At 43.7% G+C, this 23,814-nt stretch overlaps 1 protein-coding gene across 6 annotated transcripts in view; it reads right to left on the reverse strand.

The window, feature by feature from the left end:
- The window catches only part of MCTP2 (multiple C2 and transmembrane domain containing 2), a 247,840-nt gene that overhangs the window by 214,012 nt on the left and 10,014 nt on the right, over positions 1-23,814 (reverse strand). For 4 of the 6 annotated variants that reach the window (XM_086711462.1, XM_086711460.1, XM_086711459.1 and 1 more), the window contains exons 2-3: positions 9,965-10,038; positions 7,165-7,231 (exon numbers count right to left, since the gene is read on the reverse strand). The exons of 1 other annotated variant lie outside the window; for it this stretch is intronic. In XM_086711462.1, the coding sequence (XP_086567588.1) occupies positions 7,165-7,231; positions 9,965-10,000 (103 nt within the window). In that variant the 5' untranslated portion in view covers positions 10,001-10,038. Of the gene's footprint in view, positions 1-7,164; positions 7,232-9,964; positions 10,039-23,814 lie in introns of those variants that run through there. One more of the 6 variants, XM_086711464.1, reaches the window with a different exon arrangement.

Below are 23,814 nucleotides of genomic sequence, written 5' to 3' on the forward strand. Positions count from 1 at the left end.
CTATGCTATTGCTTACATAAACACTGAAAATTAATGCTGAGACATCGGGTTTCAATAAGTCTTCCTAAGGCAGCCATTGAAAAAGCTATGACTCACGGTCCTCCAAGTTGTAGAGATAAATCCATGTTATTATCGAAGATATTAATTATGCTCACAAATGAATGTGATCAGAGCTTGAACATCAGCAGGATTTGAAACCAGGCCTAAATCTTCCTAATGCAGTGAAACGATGTGACTCAGACAACCAAAGTTGCGGGGATAAATCTATATTATTATGTGTCCAAAACATTCATTATGCTTACAGCTGAATTTGAAGGGAGCTTGAATATTGGCAGAATTTGAAATCAAGCCCAACCAAGCCCAAATGCTTCAATAGAAGACATTTCGATGGGCGCTTTCAAAATAGTACTTGATCCTCAGGGAAGAAGACCCACTATTAGAGACAGAGCAATTACAAAGTCCTTATACTATTAACTGAAACAATAATATTAATAATAAATTTGAGCCTCAGTTCAGAACTGGAAATCTGGCAAATGTTTCTCTGAAGTCCTAAAAAAAAAAAAAAAAACCCACCAGTAACATCTTATATATAAAAAGATATAGGGGCGCCTGGGGTGTCTCAGTGAGTTAAGCATCCAACCCCGGCTCAGGTCATGATCGCAGGGTTCGTGGATCGAGCCCCGCGTCGGGCCTCTGGGCTGACAGCTCAGCCTGGAGCCTGCTTCAAATTCCGTGTCTTTCTGTCTCTCAGGCCCTCCCCCACTTGTACTCTGTCTGTCTGTCTCTCTTTCTCTCCTTTCAAAAATAAGCATTAAAAGAAATTTTAAGATATAAACAGAGGAGGGTTTAAAAATAAAATGATTTTTTTCAGGGTTGACTCTAAAAATCAATATAGAAGTGCTACGTGCATGTCTACTGGTTCTTATCAGCTTCGCATCAACCTGCCTGCCAGAAGTTTACAACCTAATGATAAGAAGTCAGGGAAGAGCAAAGCAAGATAACACACCCTATGAAGAGGCAGATGTAAAACTGGTGACTAGGGGCGCCTGGGTGGCGCAGTCGGTTAAGCATCCCGCTTCAGCCAGGTCACGATCTCGCGGTCCGTGAGTTCGAGCCCCGCGTCAGGCTCTGGGCTGATGGCTCGGAGCCTGGAGCCTGTTTCCGATTCTGTGTCTCCCTCTCTCTCTGCCCCTCCCCCGTTCATGCTCTGTCTCTCTCTGTCCCAAAAATAAATTAAAAAAAAAAAAAAAAAAAAAAACTGGTGACTATTTAATGAGGTCTCAACCCTACTGTCTACACAAATGGAGCCAGTGAAGGGAAAAGGCAAGGCGGGGAGGCCCCCGCAAGGAAAAGAATAATGACAGCAAACTAAAATTAAGACCACATCCATCCCGTCACACTCAAACTAAACCAGAGCTCCTCTGGAATGACAAAAAACAAATATGCAAACGAAAAAGCTGACAACACAAAGTGCCGGCGAAGATTTGGAGCAACTGGAACGCTCCTGGATAATTGCCGGCAGGGGCGCCTGGGTGGCTTGGTCGGTTAGGCGTCCAACTTCAGCTCAGGTCACGATCTCGTGGTTTGTGAGTTCGAGCCCCACGTCGGGCTCTGTGCTGACAGCTCAGAGCCCGGAGCCTGCTTCGGATTCTGTGTCCCCCTCTCTTCCTGCCCCTCCCCAGTTCAAGCTCTCTCTCTCTCAAAAGTAAATAAATGCTAACAATAAAATTTTTTTTAAAGAATCCTTCTATATCATGATTATGGTGGTGGTTACGTGTCTATGTCTCAAATTCAGACAACTATATACCCACAAGATAAATTCTACGGAACGTAAAAAATAACTCAAGAAACCTGATCTTGGGGGCTCCTGGGTGGCTCAGTCCATTAAGCGTCTGACTCTTGATTTTGGCTCAGGTCATGATCTCATGGTTTGTGAGATGGAGCCCCACGTGGGGTTCTGTATTGACAGTGTGGAGCCTGCTTGGGATTCTCTCTCTCTTCCTCTCTCTCTGCCCCTCCTCTGCTCATAAGCTCTCTCTCTCTCTCAAATAAATAAACATTAAAAAAAAAAAGGAAACCTGATCTTAGGAAAAAAAAAATAACTGAACCAACTGGATTTCAATCAAGTTACAAAGCAGTTATTCAAAACAAACCAAAATGATGCAATTCACCTGAGGACTTCCTGGTCCTTGTGAGCCCCGCCCCTGTGGAAAAGTCCCATGTCACAATGCAACCCTTCAAATCTTACAAATCCCTGAAACATCACCAGCAACTGCTTTTGCACTCTATTTCCAAGATGCCTTCCTTCCACTGTGCTGGAGATGTATTACACTTCCCTGTTTTGTTTTCCAATTAAATTACTTCATTCCTATCCTTTTTTAAGGGAAGACAGGCAAGGCGGCTCTATCCCAAATGTCAGATGCCAAAGGAGGGAATCTGGTCTCTTGCGGCGAAACGCATTCTCTACCAGCTTGCCTCCACACTTTCCAAATCCTTCTCTGCAGTTCTCATTCCGCCCACCTCCAGGCAGTGGGGTATGCGTACCTCCATGTAGGCAGGGACTGAATAACAGAACTTCCACATATATTGATCTTAACTTTAAAAGTGAGAAAAATTGTCGCTAAAATTTAGCACATAGATCAATATACCTGTTTGACAATATTTACTGAGCCAAGAATCCGTGCCAAGAATCAGTCAATGTGCTGGGGATGCCACAGTGAACAAAACAATGTCCCTGCCATCGGACAGCACAAATCCTAGGGGAGACAGGTAAGAAACCATAATACCAAAAGCACATATTTAAACACATACGCAGGCAATCCCCACTGTGAAAGGTGCTAATGAAGAAACATAAAGCCAGGAAGAAACCTAATCCATAGATCAGCTAATCACAAGCCATTCAGAGCTGCTCAGAGGGAAAAATGTAGGTTTCACTGTATAGATGGATCGCAGGTCACGTGCTCCAGGATCATCCAGTGAGCTCTTGAGAGACTGTAAAGTGTGTGTCCACATGTGTGCATATAGATTTATATCTCTATTACCTCGTTACTGAAAAAGATCCTTGCAAAGAAACTATGGACTGAAGATAATCCTTTTTATTTACTTTGAGAGAGAGAGAGAGAGAGAGAGAGAGAGAGAGAGAGAGAGGGAGAGCAAGGGGAGAGGGGCCAAGAGAGGCAAATAGAGAGAGAGAATCCCAAGTAGGCTCCACCCCGACAGCACAGAGCCCAATGCAGGGCTCGAACCCATGATCCATGAGATCATGACCTGAGCCGTAATCAAGAGCTGGCCGCTTAACCAACGGTGCCACCCAGGTGCCCCAGGGCTAAAGATAAAGCTAATGATGAAGCACAGGGAAAAGTATTAAAGAGCAGCCAATTACACTCCAAGAATGAGCTTTTTGTAAAAATCACCCCATGAAGTGGTTAAAACTGTTAATAATGATACGTTTCATCATATTGCTGTTTGTAAAAATGAGCATTTAATTGCTAATCAGTTGGGTGAGAATAAAAGCTTTTTTATACTTATAATAGGTTCTAAATGTTTAGATGCTGCTAATTTCATCTTCATCTCATCTTTCCCTTCTTAAACGACTTTTAAAGGCATAATTTATATACAATAAAATTTACCCACTGTATGTGTGTAAATTGAATAATATTTAGTAAACTTTCTGAGTTGTACAGCCATCACCACAATCTACTTTTAGGACAATGATCCTTCATTTACGATAGGTATGTATCTATGTATGTATGTATTTATTTTAATTTACATCCAAGTTAGTTAGCATATAGGGCAACAATGATTTCAGGAATAGATTCCTTAATGTCCCTTACCCACTTAGCCCATCCCCCCTCCCACAACCCCTCCAGCAACCCTCTGTTTGTTCTCCATATTTAAGAGTCTCTTATGTTTTCCCCGTCCCGGTTTTTATGTTATTTTTGCTTCCCTTCCCTGATGTTCATCTGTTTTGTATCTTAAAGTCCTCATATGAGTGAAGTCATGATATTTGTCTTTCTCTAATTTCGCTTAGCATGATACCCTCTAGTTCCATCCACGTAGTTGCAAATGGCAAGATTTCATTCTTTTTGATCGCTGAGTAATATTCCATTGTGTGTATGTGTATGCATGTGTATGTATGTATGTATGATGTACATCCTCGTTATCCATTCATCCACCAATGGACATTTCAGCTCTTTCCATACTTTGGCTATGGTTGATAGTGCTGCTATAAACATTGGGATGCATGTGCTCCTTCAAAACAGCATACCTGTAACCCTTGGGTAAATAATAGGTCTTTTTTTAATGTTTATTTATGTATTTTAAGAGAAAGAGAGAGAGAGAGAAGGGGAGGGGAAGAGAAGAGAATCCCAAGCATGTTCTATGCCATCAGCACAAAATCCCACACAGGGCTCAATCCCAATGAACCACGAGATCATGACCTGAGCCAAAGTCAAGAGTTAGACACTCAGCCAACTGAGCCACCCAGACACCCCTCAATATGTCTTTTAATGCAAATTACAACATACACATTAGAGTAGTTCTGAGCTAAGTATATGCAATCTACAAGTAAATAAATGCATATACATGGGGTATGTGTTTAAAACTATTTGCTAAAAGAGAGGCATAATCTGGGGTGCCTGGGTGGCTCAGTGGGTTGAGAGTCCAACTTTGGCTCAGGTCACGGTCTCACGGTTCATGGGTCCGAGCCCCGCGTCGGGCTCTGTGCTGACGGCTCGGAGCCTGGGGCCTGCTTCAGATTCTGTGTCTCCCTCTCTCTCCACCCCTTCCCCTCTCATGCTCTGTCTCTCTCTGTCTCAAAAATGAATAAATGTTAATTTTTTTTTTGAAGTGTTATGAACCAAAAGCATGGAGACTCTGGCTTTAGGGCCCCGCATCACAATGTCCCCCAAGACTACGTGACCCCTTGTAGAAGCCCCACTGGACTCGGTTCCTTTATCTGTCTCTCTTGAGCTTTCGCTATCTTTCTCCAATACTCAATGCCTTTCTCTGCACTTAGAGTCGTGTCTCTGCGGCCCATGATAAGATTACAGGAAGAGCAAACAAGCAGTTTGGCAATCGCTTCATCAGAAGGAGGATATCCTCAGCACAGACAGTGTCTGGACGTTAGGCCTGAAGACCTAAAGTTCAGGAAGTTGACCCCCAACCTCCAAGATTCCAGGGTGAATGAAACACACATGCGTACACGCGAGTTACAAATCGGCGGAACAGGCATGTGAATATCAAGGTGTATCGCGAAGAACCGGTAAAAAATTACTCCATTCCAAAATCAGCTGTGCACTTCCTGAACCATTGCTTTTCTCTCAAAAACAGTAAGACTCGGTCTTTTTATTTTTTTATTTTTTAAGATTTTATATATATTTTTAAATCTCCACACCCAGCACGAGGTCAAACTCACACTCTGGAGATCAAGGGTCATAGGCTCTACCCACTGAACCAGCCAGGCACCCCTCAAGCCCTTTCTTCTGTGCAACTGGCCAGAACTCAGGCCCAACCTGAAAGTTTCTCTCTCCCTAACCTAATGGTTTGTTTTTTACATCATCTCGGCATCACCTTTGCATACTGGAGTGTCTTTCACCTTAATTCTTTTCCTTAGTTTTTTTGGTTTTGTCTTTGTTGGTGATGCATAATCACATCCTTGAGGAAAATAGAAAGGAAAGTTGAGTATGGATAACTGAGTGGATTAATAGCTCATTAAGAGCTCTCATCTGAGGACTAACATCAACCTGTCTTGAGTACCTGACATACCTTGAATACGTATTTTCTCATCAATTACTAACACGACAAGGCAGGCATTGGTGTTATACCCATCTGATAGATGAGTTAATAACGCACAAGTTTGAACAGCCTACCCCAGGACAGACAGCCAGTAAGGAGGAGAGCTGGGATTTGAACCCAGGCCAACCGACTCCACAGGGTGCTTTCTCAGTGATCGCTCTCTTTATAACGTCTCCCCACTCAGAGCACGAGGCAGCATGGGTACGCTAACTGCAGGATCGTAGGAAGGCGGCAAAGGAGACACATTTGTTGTGCAAGTGGAATCAGGGACCGTGACCTCAAAGAGTTCAGAAACATCTAAGAGGTCCCCGGTGTTGCCACCAGGTAAGAGGATCCAGCCCTTCCAGGTAGGGGGCTCCCCCCCACCATCACTCCCCCCCCCCAGATTCAGCTCTTGAGAAGGAAGAGGTTAACTGCTGAACTGACAACTCAAGGCACACATGGCCTCGAAATGACTCTCTTCTACCAACGGCCAATCCTCGTGTGTTCACATAGCCCACGTTTGTGAATCAGCCTACTCCCAAAAATGTATCTGCAACCCCCGCAACACTTCTCTGGTCACTCACGAACGCGCGCAAAGTGGCCAAAAAACGTGACTGGCCCAGTGTGCACATTCCCAGCTGAGGGTGGACAGGGCAATGCTCCGCCTTCTTGTTTCACCTCTCATTCTGTCAACCAACGTCTTTCTCGAGATCCGATGTCACTTTTTTTTTGGAGTTTAAGTTTTTTTTTGTGTTAATTTTGTTGTTTAAAATGCACCCCAGTCCCACACACACACACACACACACACACACAGTGCTGAAGCACTGTCTGATGTTCCTTCAGTGCAAGAAGGCTGTGATGTGTGTTAGGAAGAAAATACTTACGTTAGATAAGCTTCATTCAAGCGTTACAGTTGTGACGCTACAGTTCGCTACTGGTTGTGAGTTCGATGTCAATGAACCAGGGATATATATTTAATATGGGGCCTTTAAACAGAAACGCACAGGGGCGCCTGGGTGGCGCAGTCGGTTGAGCGTCCGACTTCAGCCAGGTCACGATCTCGCGGTCCGTGAGTTCGAGCCCCGCGTCGGGCTCTGGGCTGATGGCTCAGAGCCTGGAGCCTGCTTCCCATTCTGTGTCTCCCTCTCTCTCTGTCCCTCCCCCGTTCATGCTCTGTCTCTCTCTGTCCCAAAAATAAATAAACATTGAAAAAAAAAAAAAAAAACAGAAACGCACATAAAACAAAGTTATGTATTAATAGGTTGACAAAAAGGTGACCGGACGTTCACGGAACCTAACTCCGTATTTCCTTTAGCAGCACGGGTTCAGTGCTGCTGCTAACTTCGTGAAACGTAACTACTGGGGACAAAGCAATCAATTTTGTACCTCTTTTGATAGGCATTTTGTCCAGACAGAATTCAGCCAGAAATCCAAGTGCATCATGGGTCCTGCCCTGCTTAAGAAACAGGGTTCTGGTCACAAAGATTTACGTCAAGAGTCTATTTTGCACCATAAAGATGAAATAATCTAATTTTTTTTTTCCATCAAGGAGTTATATGCCTAATTCATCTGACAACTAAAGTAATAATATGTTTTTTTTTAATTTTTTAAAAAAAATTAAATTTATTTTTGAGAGAGAGAGAGACAGAGCATGAGCAGGGAAGGGGCAGAGAGAGAGAGGGAGACACAGAATGTGAAGCAGGCTCCAGGCTCCGAGCTGTCAGCACAGAGCCCGACACAGGGCTCGAACCCACAAACCATGAGCTCATGACCTGAGCAAAGTCAGGCCCTAACCGACTGAGCCACCTGGGTGGCCCAATAATAATATGCTTTGAAGAGCAATAAATATTTTAAGTGTAGACGAAATCAAACACATAAACACTGCGGCTAGGACTTCCATAAATCTTACCGTCATTGTTGAATTTGCATTCACAATTAAAGTTAAAATTAAGAGTGAGTTTAGAGACCATTGGTCTTAATAAGTGATGATAAGCCAGCATGATTCCAGCAGTTTCCTAGTGATCTCCCAAAAGAACAGTTCATGTGAAAAGTTGCTGAAAGAGTAGGAACACACACACACACACACACACACACACAAGGCACACTAATTAAAACTGCATGTTAAATGGTACCATGGATTAATGCATTTAATGATAATTGTACAATAAGAATATTACAAAGTTTCACTAAATGGTCCTTAATAATACTGTAATTATTTATGTGACTGCAACTAAAAAGCCTTTTAAGGATAATTTATTTTTTTCACTTTTAAAATAAGCAACATTACTTGGAATAAAAGAATATAGATTATATTGGCAAAATAAAATATATAATCACAGGGGCGCCTACGTGGCTCAGTCAGTTAAGCATCTGACTCTTGATTTCATCCAGATCATGATCTCACAGTTGTGAGATCAAGCCCCACGTTGGGCTCCACACTGAGTGGAGCCTGCTTGAGATTCTCTCCCCCTCTCTCTGGCCTTCCCCTGAATACATGCACAGCATTCTTTCTCTCTCAAAATAATTTTTTTAAATGTATGACCATAAATAGAGGGGAAGGAAATAAAACACTGATTTATAAGTTTCCCAAAAGTAATTAAACATGTGCCTAATTAGATTAATTGGCATATACAAGAAATGGACATAATGTAACATCATTATAATATTTTTCAAAGTTCTGAAATAAAGGTGCCTGGGTGGCGTAGTCGGTTGAGCATCTGACTTCAGCTCAAGTCATGATCACATGGTTCGTGAGTTCGAGCCCCACATCTGGGCTCTCTGCTGTCAGCACAGAGCCCGCTTTGGATCCTCTGTCCCTCCCCTGCTCACGCATACATGGGTTCTTTCTCTCTCAGAAATAAATATTTTTTTTAAAAGTCCTGAAACAAATATCATTTTCAATAAATGCAACCTCACACTGACCATACTGGCTTAGATAGGATGTCCCATTCAAAGTTGCTTATAATGGGAAATAAACATCACTAGTTTTAAACTATGGCATACATTCATTCCAGAAAGATCTACCAGTCAAGCAAGGATTTTATTGGATAGCGTTGGATATGGTTAGAAAAACTATTTCCTTCCATTAACATGATCTAACCAACATTATCCACATCCATTCACAGAAACACTATTTGGAGTTCCGGAAGAATCATCTTCATATGCCTGGACCTCACAAAGTCAGACCATGTGCAAATAGCTCATAGTGGTGGGGTGGGGGCAAATAAACAGCCACATTTACTGAGCACATACTATGTTCCTCATCTCGTGGTTCTTGAGATCGGGCCCCACATCGGGCTCCACACTGACAGTGTGGATTGGGATTCTCTCTATATATAAATCTCTCTTCCTCTCCCCTGATCATGCTGGCTCTCTCTCTCTCTCTCTCTCTCCCTCTCTCTCTCTCAAAATAAGTAAATAAACTTTAAAAAAAAGGGTCCAATGAGTTTATTTCAGAATCTTCAGCAAATTATTCTCCTTCTAGCCTCCCTAATGCAGATTTTGGGCATCTTTTCACGCTGCGTTTTTATTGAGGTCCTGCAAACCCCAGGAAGTGCTCTAGGCTGTGGTGGGGGGGAGGGGCATCTGCCAGAGTAGACTGAGCACACCCCAGGAAGTGTCCAGCACAACCTGGGGCATGCAAAGAAAACACTGGAACTTCCATCCAGACGGATCTCCAAGGTCCGTTTTATTTCTATTTTTGTGAGTGTTCAATAATACATGCAATATCAGTACCACAATACACGTACATAATTTATAAGCAAATATATAAACTTATATTGGGTGTGCCTGGCCGAAAAGTATCTGCTCACAGGCTGTATGATCAAAAGAGCATGGAGAAAACATTTCTAGAGCACCTGAACAATCAAATCCTTTAATCTGCTGAAAAAAAAAACAAACTACAATACTAAGAAAAGAATTTGCTTTTCACCTTTAGGCAATGACTATTTTCGGAACAGTGTCTCTTCTTTCAGGAAAAAAGGCTCAAGTAATGAACATAAACTAGACAAGGTGAAACACGCAAAATGCTCATTAAAAAAGAAAAAGGTAAGAGCGATTTAAACAGGGTGTTTGATAAATACCACTGTCACCTGTTACAGGAAGTTTCTCTAGGGAAACTCATTAAGCATCAATTTCAACAAATGATCTCATTTGTCTCAAGTTCACTGTAATATTTACAAAGTACGTTATGCACTGCTTCCTTTTGCTTCCTCTGGACCATTCACATCATTGCGTTTTCAAAGGTAGACAGGTGCCTTTCTGTGGACCCAGGTGATGCGGAAGAGGTAGGGAAAAAACAAAAAAAAAGGTATGCGTTTCCTCCGTGAGAGAAGTCGCTCATAATTAGAGCAGAAAGTAAAACTCACATTAAAATAAATCCATTTACCATAAGGCAGGGTTAGAGAAATCTGGTCAATTAAAGCCTGGATTTAGCAGTGTAATAACATGTATTATGTTCATGTAATAGTATTCATGTAATAACATGCAGGAGTTAGAAGCCCTCATGACCCTGGAGCCCAAGGAAAGGTCAATATGCAGAAAAGACCATAAATATCCTTAATTTTTTAAGTGTATTTATTTTGAGAGAGACAGAGGCAGCGCAAGCAGGGGAGAGGCAGGGAGAGAGAGAATCCCAAGCAGGCTCCACGGCTGTCAATGCAGTGCTTGAACTTGAACGCAGTGCTTGCAGGGCTTGAACTCACAAACCGTGAGATCACAACCTGAGCCGAAACCAAGAGTCGGACACTTAACAGACCGAGTCACCCAGGCACCCCCATAAATATCCTTTAAATGGTGAAGTTCCCCAAAACAAAATGACTTTTCTTTGTAATCTCCCAGGTCACTGCGGTAAATTCACACACCACTATTGTGGGGCAACACGTATGCAGGATAAGGTTGAATTCGATCTGATCCATCGTGAACTCTGCAAGTCCCTCTTTTGAATGAACTCCCAGGATCAGCTTTCCAAGTCTGACTTGACCTCTTAATTATTCCACAGTTCAACAGCGAAGGCAGACAGGGGACCAGCTCCCTGGAAGCTTGTGTTCCTGGGGGGGGGGGGCATGTACTTGTGGAGGGGAAGATGGGAGTCATTTCAGAGAAGAGGTGGTGACACACGAGCAGACACTTCAGTGACAAAAAGGAATAACCTGCCTATTTGGAGAAGATGATTCCAGACACACGGAAGAGTCCACGCAATGCCCCACAGCCAGAAGCATGCTCCCCTCTAGCGTAGGAATAGCAGAGTGGTCAATACAGTCAGACCTGCATGATCTAGCAGGTGGTGGGAGGAGGTGATGTCAGAGATGGTTGTGGGGCCAGCAAAGGCTTTAGGTTTTTTTTTTTTTAATTGTTTTTATTTATTTTTGAAGGAGAGAGAGACCGAGCATGAGCAGGGGAGGAGCAGAGAGAGAGGGAGACATAGAATTTGAAGCAGGCTCCAGGCTCCGAGCTGTCAGCCCAGAGCCCGACGCGGGGCTTGAACTCACGAACTGGGAGATCATGACCTGAGCCGAAGTCGGATGCTTAGCCGACTGAGCCACCCAGGCGCCCCAAGGCTTTAGGTTTTAAGTGAGCTGTGAAGAAGCCACGGCAGGAGTTGAGGGAGACCAGCTCGGGTGAAGGATCAAAAGGGTCTTTTGTTTGCTATTTGTTTTTTCCTTCTTAGCCTTCTGGTTATTCAGATTTCCGTAACAGTGGATCCATCCCACGGCTGGAAATGCCAAAGGCTACACCACAGCTTACATTACCCACCGCCCACTGCCTCCATTCAGGAAATAAGAAAACGGGAACGTCTCGCTTCCTTTGGAAAAGGTCCTTTGCTCTGCTGAGAATCCCACTCACAGAAAAGACCCCAATCCCTGAGACAGTTTTTCCCTTCCTGATCCTTGCCAGTGACTCAATAATAGCCTCCCAACCTAAACAATGTCATGCAGGGGCGCCTGGGTGACTCAGCTGGTTGGGAGCATCCGACTTTAGCTCAGGTCATGATCTCACAGTTCGTGGGTTCGAGCCCCGCGTTGGGCTCTGTGCTGACAGCTCAGAGCCTGGAGCCTGCTTCCAATTCTGTGTCTCTGTCTCTCTCTGCCCCTCCCCCGCTCATGCTTTGTCTCACTCTGTTTCTCAAAAATAAATACACGTAAAAAAAAAAAAATTTTTTTTAAAAACTGTCCTGCATAAGCCCAGAGCTCTTCTCCACTGCTTCCCAGCAAATCACCCCAAGGACTCCCCATGGGGAACACTCCATTCTTGGAGTTCTTTATCTAAATAGGATGTATCACTATTTGGTGGAAACAGGTACAAATAAATAATCTTTAAAATATTTATTACATCAGATGGTGAGGAGTGCTTTGTCAAAAATAAAACTGCTAAAAAAAAAAAAATTAACTTTCTAGCCCTCCATATCTAAATTGATGCTATTACCAAAGATCTCAGATGGAGAGAAGAAAGCCAGCTCTCTACTAAAAACAGTACCAGTTCTTTTTTTTTTAATTTTTTTTTTTCCAACGTTTTTTATTTATTTTTGGGACAGAGAGAGACAGAGCATGAACGGGGGAGGGGCAGAGAGAGAGGGAGACACAGCATCGGAAGCAGGCTCCAGGCTCCGAGCCATCAGCCCAGAGCCTGACGCGGGGCTCGAACTCACGGACTGTGAGATCGTGACCTGGCTGAAGTCGGACGCTCAACCGACTGCGCCACCCAGGCGCCCCAAAACAGTACCAGTTCTAAAGAGATCTTCTAATCCCGTTTCGCTCTTAGGTCTCCAAAGTACCTGCCTGACCAAACTTGAAATTTAGCTATCTTCCCTAAAGGTATATTTGAAATCATTTCTGTCAACAGCCCTGACCAGACTGATCATCTCACCAAGAAAATTAGTGTGTCGCTATAAAGATCAAAATGTTAGGAACTACTGGGGTGCCTGGGTGGCTCAGTCGGTTAAGCGTCCGACTTCGGCTCAGGTCACGATCTCACGGTTTGTGAGTTCGAGCCCCGCGTCAGGCTCTGTGCTGACAGCTCGGAGCCTGGAGCCTGCCTCGGATTCTGTGTGTCTTCCTCTCTCTCTGCCCTTCCCCTGCACACGCTCTGTGTCTCTGTCTCTCAATAATAAATAAACGTTAAAAAAAATTGTTTTTAAATGTTCGGAACTATTTTGGAAAATACGGATCAAAATGATCTACCAAATGTCTTTGGTGGGGGGGAAGGGGACAATGTGTCTGACGTCCCAATCAGAAATTTCTAAAAAGTCAAACGTACATAAATCCCAGTTTTGCCAAGCCTGACAGCATATTCATTGGCCCTTCCCAAGCCTAACACACCTTTTATAAAAAGGTCAGGTTAAACCCATCTGAGAACTTCAAGCTTTAGAGAAAGAGTACAGCAACGCTTGTTTAATGTGACAGCAATGTGACAGAGTTTGGAAATTCTCTCTGGTAAAGTCCTTCATTTCTAAATGAAGAGTCTTCTGACATTTAAGGTTGTGATCAATGGCAAACCAAAGTTTACTCTCATAAGGGCAAGTATGACGGCTTAAATTCATTCATCCATTCAACAAATATATCTGTAACTTAGTCCTTAGCAGAATATAAAAATCTGTTTTCTTAACATTTGCACAAGCGAGTTGTGTTGATCTCAACGTCATCCAAATATGAATCAATTACCTCCAGAAATCACACACCGGCCACATTTGTTAAATTTCCAAATCCAGTGGGTAATTCGTTGATAGGTGAGAACTTGTGACCCTTTGTTGTGTGGTGACTGTAGGCACGCACTGAATTGAACTCTTTGTCTGAGTTTTCTGAATCCTCACAACCATAACAAAGGTGGGTAAAATTACTCCATGAAACATGAGAGAAAAACCAAGGATTATAAAGATTAAGCAATTTTTCCACTGATACTCGGCCATGTAAAGACTAGAACCAGTTTCTCCCTAACCACAAAATCCGTGCTTGTACGTACAGACTGCATTGCCGTCCCTAACTAGGGATCACCAGCTCTCTCTTCTGGGTAAATCAGTCATAAATCTAAATTAAAAAGAATTAAGGAATCCAAAGAGACACTGTGGCCATTATAATTATTGGTGCATTGGAGTGGGAAAACAGCACACAAAATTACAAAGGCTAATTAGGGGCGCCTCTAAGTTACAGTTTTCGTGTCTTATTTTTGTAGCAGGCAACCCTATCTCCTCTAAAGAGATTCTGAGTTATATTTACAACCTAAATTACGTGTTAAAAACCTAGAGAAGACTTAAGCTGTTTCATTTTCTTTAAATTTTTTTTTTCAACATTTATTTATTTTAGGGACAGAGAGAGACAGAGCATGAACGGGGGAGGAGCAGAGAGAGAGGGAGACACAGAATCGGAAACAGGCTCCAGGCTCTGAGCCATCAGCCCAGAGCCTGACGCGGGGCTCGAACCCACTGACCGCGAGATCGTGACCTGGCTGAAGTCGGAGGCTTAACCGACTGCGCCACCCAGGCGCCCCTTAAGCTGTTTCATTTTCACAAACAACGAAAACCATAAACCAGAGACATGAATGGAAAAATTACGATTAAATTTTCTTCCCTCTCTGGCACTGCAGTGTGGTTATCAGCACTTGGAAGAGGCCTAATTAACATTTGTTAAATGGAACGGAAGGTCAACCGGCTAATTAGCATAGAGATATGGCTAGAACCAGTTCTTTTGACTCTCCGAGTAATTTTCTTTCAATGACAATTCAAAAGGTTATGTCTGGCACCTTCAGTACACTTTTTTAAAAAGAAGTTATATGCAGCATCATTAATCATTAGAGAAATGCAAATCAACACCACAATAAAATACCACCGCACATCCATCGAGGGGGCTACTATTAAGAAAAACAGAAAATAACAAGTGTTGGTGAGGACCTAGACAAATTGGAATCCTTAGGTACGATTAGTGGGAATGTGAAATGCTATAGCCTCTACAGAAAACAGGATAATGAATCAAAGCCACAATGAGATACCAGAATGGCTCACGTTAACAACTCAGGCAACAACAGATGTTGGCGAGGATGCGGAGAAAGAGGATCTCTCTTGCACTGCTGGTGGGAATGCAAACTGGGGCAGCCACTCTGGAAAACAGTATGGAGGTTGCTCAAAAAACTAAGAAATAGAACTACCCGTGACCCAGCAAGTGCACTACTAGGCATTTATCCAAGGGATACAGGTGTGCCGTTTCGAAGGGATACACACACCCCCATGTTTAGAGCAGCACTATCGACAATAGTCAAAGTATGGAAAGAGCCCAAATGTCCATCGAGGGATAAATGGATAAAGAAGATGTGGTATATATACATAATGGAGTATTACTCGGCAATCAAAAAGAATGAAATCTTGCCATTTGCAACTACGTGGATGGAACTGGAGGGTATTATGCTAAGTGAAATTAGAGAAAGACAAACATCATATGACTTCGCTCATATGAGGACTTTCAGAGACAAAACAGATGACCGTAAGAGCAGGGAAGCAAAAATAATATAAAAACAGGGAGGGGGACAAAACATAAGAGATTCTTAAATACGGAGAACAAACAGAGGGTTACTGGAGGGGTTGTGGGAGGGGGGATGGGCTACATGGGTAAGGGGCACTAAGGAATCTACTCCTGAAGTCATTGTTGCAATATATGCTAACCAACTTGGATGTAAATTAAAAAAATAAAAAGAAAGAAACCAGGATACTAGCTCCTCCAAAAATGAAACAGGCTTATAATATGTTCCAGCAATTCTCCTTCTGGTTATATTCCCAAAAGAAGTGAAAGCAGGGACTTGATGAGCTCTCTGTACCAACCCGTCTTCATAGCACCATTCTTCACAATAGCCAAAGATGAAAAAACCCAAGTCCATCATTGGATGAATGGATAAGCAAAAGGTAGTACATACATAGAATAGAGTATTATTCTACCTTATAAGGAAGACCGTTCTGACACCTGCTACGACATGGATGAACCGCGACGACATTATACTAAGTGAAATAAGGCTGTCACAAAAGGACAAACACTAAGGACTCTACCACATGATAGTCACATTCGTGGAGACAAAAAGCAGACCGGTGGTTGCCAGGGGCTGGGGGGTGGGGGTTGCAGGGAGAGAAAGATGGGAAATGGTGGTTTCATGGGTACAGAGTTTCAGTTTTGCAAGATGAAAACAGTTCTGGAGACGGAGGGTAGTGATACTTGCCCAAGAATGTGAATGGACTTAAGGACTGAATTGTGTGCTCAGAAAATGGTTAAGATGGTAAACTTTAGTTTACCAGCATTTGAAACAAAATCTACATTAAGTTTTATCCCTTAAGTGATGAGGCCGGAGTGAATACACAGATCCGTAAAGCGGTACGTTTAAGAGGTTTAAGAGGTTCATTAGGTGAAATAATAAGACATATGTTCCTACAGCAGGGTCCGTACCCCAGGGGACCACGGGTGCCCGAAAAGGAAAAAAAATACATGCAGGCTGAGTGGTGGTGGAGACCGAGGAAAGACAGAGACAGCACAGGGCTAGAGGTGGCCCGATGTTTTCAAGAGACGCTTCTAGCCTACATATGTACGTGAAATTTCCACCGTATTATCCACTGGCAATCAAAGGGCCGCTGTTTTCAAATCATTTTCCCTAGCCACGCTTCTTATGTCATTATATAAATATCAACATATTGCTTCTCATTTGGATAAAATATTTGCTAAAACTTGACTATGAGGACAATTTCTACTGCCTCTCACTCTATAAATACTCAATATCAATGCACATTTGATAACACAATGGAGGGGCGCCTGGGGGGCTGGGTTGGTTAAGCGTCCGACTCTTTATTTCAACTCAGTTCATGATCTCACAGTTTGTGGGGTCGAGCCCCACCTCGGGCTCTGCAGTGATAGCTCAGAGCCTGGAGCCTGCTTGGGATTCTCTTTCTCTTTCTCTCTCTCTCTCTCTCTCTCTCTCTCTCTCTCTCTCTCTGTCTCAATAAATAAATAAACTTAAAATAACACAATGGAGACAGCTTTTCCCCCAAAATGGATCAGTTCTGTACCAAAGGTGTTGGGCTATGCTGTGTGTCGATTGTGCTATCTTGGTCCCTTCACGCTGGATTCTATAAATAAGCAGAAAAAATCAAAATATATTATTTCAGGCCAGTTTTCTCTTAGCTTTATGACTGTTCTCTCAGTGATTTCACCTTGCAGAGTTCATGTCTGCATGAGTTCAGACCCTCACTGAGTTAATAAAAGGAAAACTACACAACTCTCAGTTCCCCATTGTAAGGTATAAATCCACTTAGATAAATTTGTTTTCAAGGCTATTCCATGGTGTTAGTTCTTTGGAGAGCCCAGTGATTTGCCTTAATGTATTTTTAGACTTCAAGTATATTAAAGAAAATCCATGCTGGAGTGCCCGGGTGGCTCAGTCGCTTGAGCATCTGACTTTAGCTCAGGTCATGATTTCACGGTTTGTGAGTTCAAGCCCCGTGTCGGGCTCTGTGCTGACAGCTTGGACCCTGAAGCCTGCTTCGGATTCTGTGTCTCCCCCTCTCTCTCTGTCTCTGCCCCTCCCCTACTCACGCTCTGTGTTTGTGCACTTTCCTCCAACAGAAAGGGAAAGTTCAGTCCAAAATCATCTTAGATGACAACCACATTTCTGATGGCCAACCCAGATCAACTGATGGTAGTGGCCTGATGAACGATTATGGCAAATGATTCTGAGACTCAACGGGAAACACAAAGGCATCAGCATGAGTATCTGCCCCGGGCTTCAGAAAAGGGAGCAGTGGCTCTATGCCAGTGAACTGCCATCTGTCTCTCGGCACTAATATCAAAAACATAAATCCTATCTAAGAATCAAGAGTATTCTAAGACTTTCCTCAGAATGATCAACTCAAGAGGCCTTGGCAACTCAAAACACGACAGAGCTAATTAGTTCTGCTCCAACAGGCAAGAGAGTAAAACCCAGGCATACAGCTTTAGAATGTTCTAGAAATAAATTCTTAAAAATGAATGCAGTCACTTCATTCACCTGGTGCAGATGCATCAGGGAATTACGACAGACATTTAGTTAATCTGTTCTGTTATTAGGCTGTTAGAGTTCCTATTTATTTGCCATTACCTGTTTTCATGTTCACTATCTCATACAGAACAGAAACTTCCAGAGGGAAAACAACCTGTATAAATATCTATCTACACAAGTGTTTGAACGGCATCTGGGTTTGGGTTTAATATTTTGTAAATTGTTGCCTTCCTGTACAGTTTTAATTCTGTATTACCAGTATTTTCTGTCCTGAAGGAGACAAAATGCACTGCTCTGTACTTAGAGTTAATCAACAGAGAACCAACTGAGGCCCCTGTGGCAGGGTCGGGTTTCCAGAGTTTTGAGTCAGACACTCGCACCATCGCAAAGCTGCTCTGGCTGCTTTGGTTCATTTTCTGTAAATACCCAATACAATTCAAAGCTTCATAATTGACAGAAAAAGACTACAAATAATCCATAGTGGAAAAGAGTCACTCTGAAAGAAGATGAAGCTCTAACTTCCAGCACGTATCTTGACACAGTTGACGGAATCTTTTTTGTATTTATTTTATTTCGTCTTTCCATATTGACTTATTTTGAGAGAGACAGAGAAAGCACGAGGAGGGAGGAGCAGAAAGAAAGGGAGAGAGTGAGAATCCCAACCAGGCTCTGCGCTGCCAGCACGGAGCAGCCTGCTATGGGGCTCGAAATCACAAACCATGAGATCGTGGCCTGAGCCAAACTCAGACGCTTAACCGACTAAGCCACCCAGGCGCCGCCCAAGTGGGTAAAATCTTGCCTGAGTGAGAATAGGACAGTGTGTCATTTCCAAAAAGCTAACAGCATCATGTGAAATTATGTATGTTTTAGCCATGAAAGGCAAGCTAGAGCAAACCTCACCACAGCCCTGGGCTCACCCTACCAGCCCATGTGATGGGCAAGTAAAAACAGAAGGAGCTCTTGTCGGATGCAAAGTTCTGTCACCGTGGGCTGTGAGCAAGGAGGATAACTCACTGAACCCACAGTGAAGACCCCGCCCAGGAGTGGTCATCCTTTCCATGATGTTCAGTCGTACCGGGTCTGACAGTAACACTTGCACGAAGGAGAAAGTAGCAGCCCCCAACGAGGCGGAAATGGGTGCAGCAAACATTTGGGGTAAAAGTCTAGGGATGTTGTTTTGTTGGTTCAGACCTGTCAGTGACATAATCTGTTCTCCCAGGGATCAAACACTTAGCCCTTTCAGGTCTAGACCAACCATCACCTCTTTAGGGAGCCTTACCTTAACCCTAACCCGAATCCTCAAACTTGCCCTGACCTTGGCCCTCTAGTATGAAACTGCACTTCTGCGCCATAATCTCTTGTCACACCTGACATTCATCATGGCCTTCTTAGGCCATGATCCAACTTAGCTGATTAATTGATTTGGTCTTCCCCCATCCACTCCCACCACCCCCCCCCATAATAATGAAGTCCTCTGAGGGGATGAGACTGTGTTTGCCTCGTTCAGCCCTGCATCTTCAGCACCTAGAAAGTACCTGGCACACAGCAGTTAAGTCTGGAGGGAATGGGAATGAATGAATTCATTCGGAGGGCGATTCCTTCTACTACTATCGTGACGGGATATTTACCAGAACTCCAAGCCTGCACAGAGACCGGTATATTCCATCAACCCAAAAAGCTCCACTTGTATTAAGCTTTTTAATAAATGTTTCATTATCAACTGATGTTGGGTAACATATTTATTGCTCTGTGATAAGTTGTGCGGGCAGCTTCCATGCACTGGGTACAGACCATTAAATCAGTAATGGCGGCCAGTCCTGACACAGCCTTGTTAGAGGCCCTCTTTAGAGGCTCCTCCTGCTGAGGATGGGGCACATTTTATCTGCCTGCACCCTCCCATCTGGGTTTCCCCAATCATTTCATAATGGAATGATCTACTCGTATCGCCTTTACGAAACTGCGATCGGCAAGTTGACAACGAAGCCCGTCAACTCCAGCAAAGAAAGGAGCCCACATAAACTGATCGCTGAAACTATCCACCAAGGGCTCCAGGGCCCCCAAACTGGGCATGACTGCAGGTCTACAAGGCCAGCGACTGTTCCCTCCTCCCATCAACATTTGGATTTCAGTAAGCTGAGATCACTTTCGGTCCTGAGACAGCTAGCGTCCCCAAGAGAAGAAAAGACAACAGCAGAGACCTTCAAGACATATGCACAAGCAAGTGATTTACGTGCATTCTGTCACCTGCAAACTAATTCAAATGTCTAAAGCAAATGTGGAAAACTGCTGTGAGTGAAATAAAATGAATCATATATATACACACAACCAAGCCTGTGCGTTAAGAAAGTTTTGGTTTTTTTTAAACACAGATTAAAGGTTCATTAATGGTTCATTTGAAGACGATGTCTCTCAACCTGTTATGACACATCAAAGTGACATGTGCCCAGATCACTGAACTTTTTATCTCAATGCCCAAAGGGGTTACCCACTATCAGGAAGTAGTCAACGCGCATCAGCGTTTATATGGCATTCCATTACAGCCGCATCTCTCAAATGAAAAGGTAAAGCACACTATTATCCATATTAAAACCATCTATCTTTTAAAAAGGTTGTATCGATTTCTTTTTCCCCCACGTCTTGGATCCCATCAATGTCAGCGCCAGCTCGATGAAGCGTACCCTGTCTCAGCACAGCTTCGATGGATAGCTCCCAAATGAACTCACCCAACGGTCTGGGGTCTCTCATGGCGTGCACTTGGCAGCTCATTTCATAGACTACCAGCTAGAAAAAGGCGTGGAGCGCTCAGAAACATCCGAAACAAACCTCCCCGTGGCGCTAAAATGATGCAAGTGCGTTTTTAAATACGAGGCAATCGTTAGGGTCAGCAAACATGACACGTTCTAGTTCTTTAGAGCTAACAGGAGCCTCCCGCCATCGAGGTTTACCAAAACAACAGCAGGCGGGGCGTCACCTATCAAACTGCGGGTATGTTGTCGCTGAATCCTCATTACCCTATCAGGTAGATACTATCAGAAGCTTTATTTCACACATGGGCAAACTGAGGCACAGGAAGCTTAAGTGACTTGCCCAACGTCACACGGTTCACAGGTACCAGAGCCACGCGCAGGCCTAGCAGCCCAACTTTACGTTCTCATTCTTTATGCCACCTTGTCCCTCCCTCGGTCCCTATCACCCAGCTTCCTGCTTCACAGACGTCGTTCCTAAAAGGGGCAGCACAGTAAAGGGCCTACCGGCAAAATTCCAGGAGGCCAGGCGGTGTGGGCGGAACAGACATAAACAGTGCCCTTCTCTCCCCAGCGACCTCAGCATGACTTTGAGGGTCACTTCCTCCCCAGACCCAAGCCACATTTTCCCTCCGCTTCTCAGTCCAAACAGAACTCGCCCTCCCACTTTAAAACCCTCTCTGCTCCCAAGAGGGAGCCTCTAATAATCTTTTCAGAAAGATCTATCTCGACTCTCCACGGAGCTATACTTTTTTGAAAGCAGGAACTGCTTTTGTTTTCTCTATGGCTCCATCGAAACACGAAATCCTGGCTAATCAATACTTTTTTTCCCCTCTCTTTTTAAGCAATCAGAAACGTAGGCTATGAACCCAACGAAGCCATTGATTAGGTGTCACCTTCCCAAGTCAACCTTCCGAGGTATTAATTCATCCACATATACTTAGGAAACACGGTCTGGTTTCCCCAAGGAGCGGCGGGGCTCTCATCAAATGATACTGGAATCACCAAGAAAATGCAATCAATGCGTGCATGCCCAAGACCAGCTTTCTCACGTCAAGACTTACTTTAAAATGCAAAAGGGAAGAACGCCTTAAAAGTGAAAGTAAAAATCTAAAGTTAAGAAAAGAAAAAAAACAAAAAGGAGGGGGGAGCGTCTCAACTCTAAAAATAATAGCCTCAGGTTGAGTAAAACGGACTGGACGGAGAGGTCAGCTTTCTTGCTCCCTGGAGTGTGTCTCCAGTTAATTTCCGAAATGCTGCAATTTACTACCAGCTCCTATGAATGCTGCCTGTCCTATCTTTTCTCATTCTTCTGGACAGAAGGCAGCATAGAACCAAACAGCAACAGCACAGAGAGGTCTGATCTCTGGGCCAAAGCTGCCGTCACACTTGGAGGCACTCGCTTATCCAAATGTCTGCTGCAGGCTTACCTATGGCCAAGTGGCCAGCCTCCTCCTTTTCCTTGAAGAATAGGAATGTATTTACGATCCGTTATATACAAAGCACTCTTCAGGGATCGTTACTCATACATCACCCCCACTGACGTGCGTGCAACTCCATTTTACGAGTGAGAAACCAGAGCTCTGGAGACACTTGACGTCCTAAAAATGGCAGAGCTGATAGCTGAGCCTGGGATGTGTCTGAGTCCAAAATCGGGGCCCTTCCCAATAACTGAGTCATGGTGAGTCACGGGAGTCATAGTGTGAAACTCCATCATTGCTGTACTGGGGTGGGAGCTTCTTAAGTGGTCCCACCCCTTGCCTACCTTCACCTGCAATGGTCTCCAGGGAGGCTTACTGAGTGGAGAGAAGAACTTGGACACTTTCCTCTCTGTTATCATCGATTTGTTTTTAATTTTTTTAATGTTTATTTTTGAGAGAAAGAGACAGAGACAGAGTGCGAGAAGGGGGAGAGGCAGAGAGAGAGGGGGGGACACGGAATCTGAGCTGTCAGCAAAGAACCTGACGTGGGGGCTCGAACTCACGAACCATGAGATCACGACCTGGGCCAAAGTCAGACGCTTAACCAACCGAGCCACCCAGGCGCCCCTCTTCTCTGGTATCCCTTCAAGCAGCATGCATTGTAGGGCTAGTTCTGATCCCAAATGGAGAAGATGCTTGGCTCATAACATCTGACACTAAATACCAAGGGTTTTTAAAAGCTTTAACAAGTTAAGCCGATTACAAGTATTTTTAATATTCTCATGGCCAAGGATGAGCTTTTTTAAGTGACATTTTAGGGACCACAGAAAAAGGCCTGTAATTTCACCATCCAATTAACCCTGGCAAGATCTGTCTCAAGGTATGCCTTTAGGAAACTGTAATTGTTCAGAGGCACACAATGAAAAGTGACCCAGCCTAGACTAGACCATCTTCATAAGGGAACAACTAGTAAGTTTCTAATGCTGATTTCCAGGAAAAAAAAAAAATATTCATATACCAGCACATAGTGCAAATATACATATGGACGTAAAAGCAGTTTTGCTCTATAGTATTTCATACATGCCTTATCAAGAAATGTTAAAAGCAGCAATAAAACCAAAGATTTATAAGCACTAAGACAGTTAACTTTAACCCACAGCCACTAGCAAAAAACAACAACAACAAAACAACAGAAAATGTCATAACCAGGGGCTGGTCTTCTATCTGGCCAGATTCAGGATGTTACTACAAACCAGAGAAACCACCAAAATCATACGAACAAGACACCCAGCACTGCTCAGCAAAATTTATATCAAAAAATAGTTTAGGGGGCACCTGGGTGGCTCAGTCAGTTAGGCGTCTAGCTTTGGCTCAGGTCACGATCACGGTTTGTGGGTTCGAGCACTGCATCGGGCTCTGTGCTGACAGTTCAGAGCCTGGAGCCTGCTTCAGATTCTGTGTCTCCCTCTCTCTCTCTGCCCTTCCCCCACTCGCACTCTGTGTGTCTCTCTCTCTCTCTCTCTCTGTCAAAAATAAACATTAAAAACATAGTTTAACAACAACAAAAACAGCTCATCATGCATTGCATATCATGAAATGACTGACTTCGAATTGGAATGAATACAGACAACACTGATGAGTGCTTTACTCAAAGGTGCGTGAGGCTGTGGATGGGACAGGAGGGTACAGGTGCTGGGCAACTTTGGTTACGTCCTGCGGCTTTAGCGGAAAGGCGAAATACAGCCCTAAAGGAAGTATAATGAACAGAGCCTGAAATACGTTATTTTCTACTTCCTTCTGTGTTCCAAGAGAACACAGACTATCTAGATTAAAGGAAGGTTCCTAAGAGGTATCTCAGAAGTCCCCATGGGGAC

This window comes from Puma concolor, chromosome B3 (assembly GCF_028749965.1).
Source record: "Puma concolor isolate L17-30 chromosome B3, mPumCon1.1.hap2, whole genome shotgun sequence".
NCBI classification, from domain to species: Eukaryota; Metazoa; Chordata; class Mammalia; order Carnivora; family Felidae; genus Puma; species Puma concolor.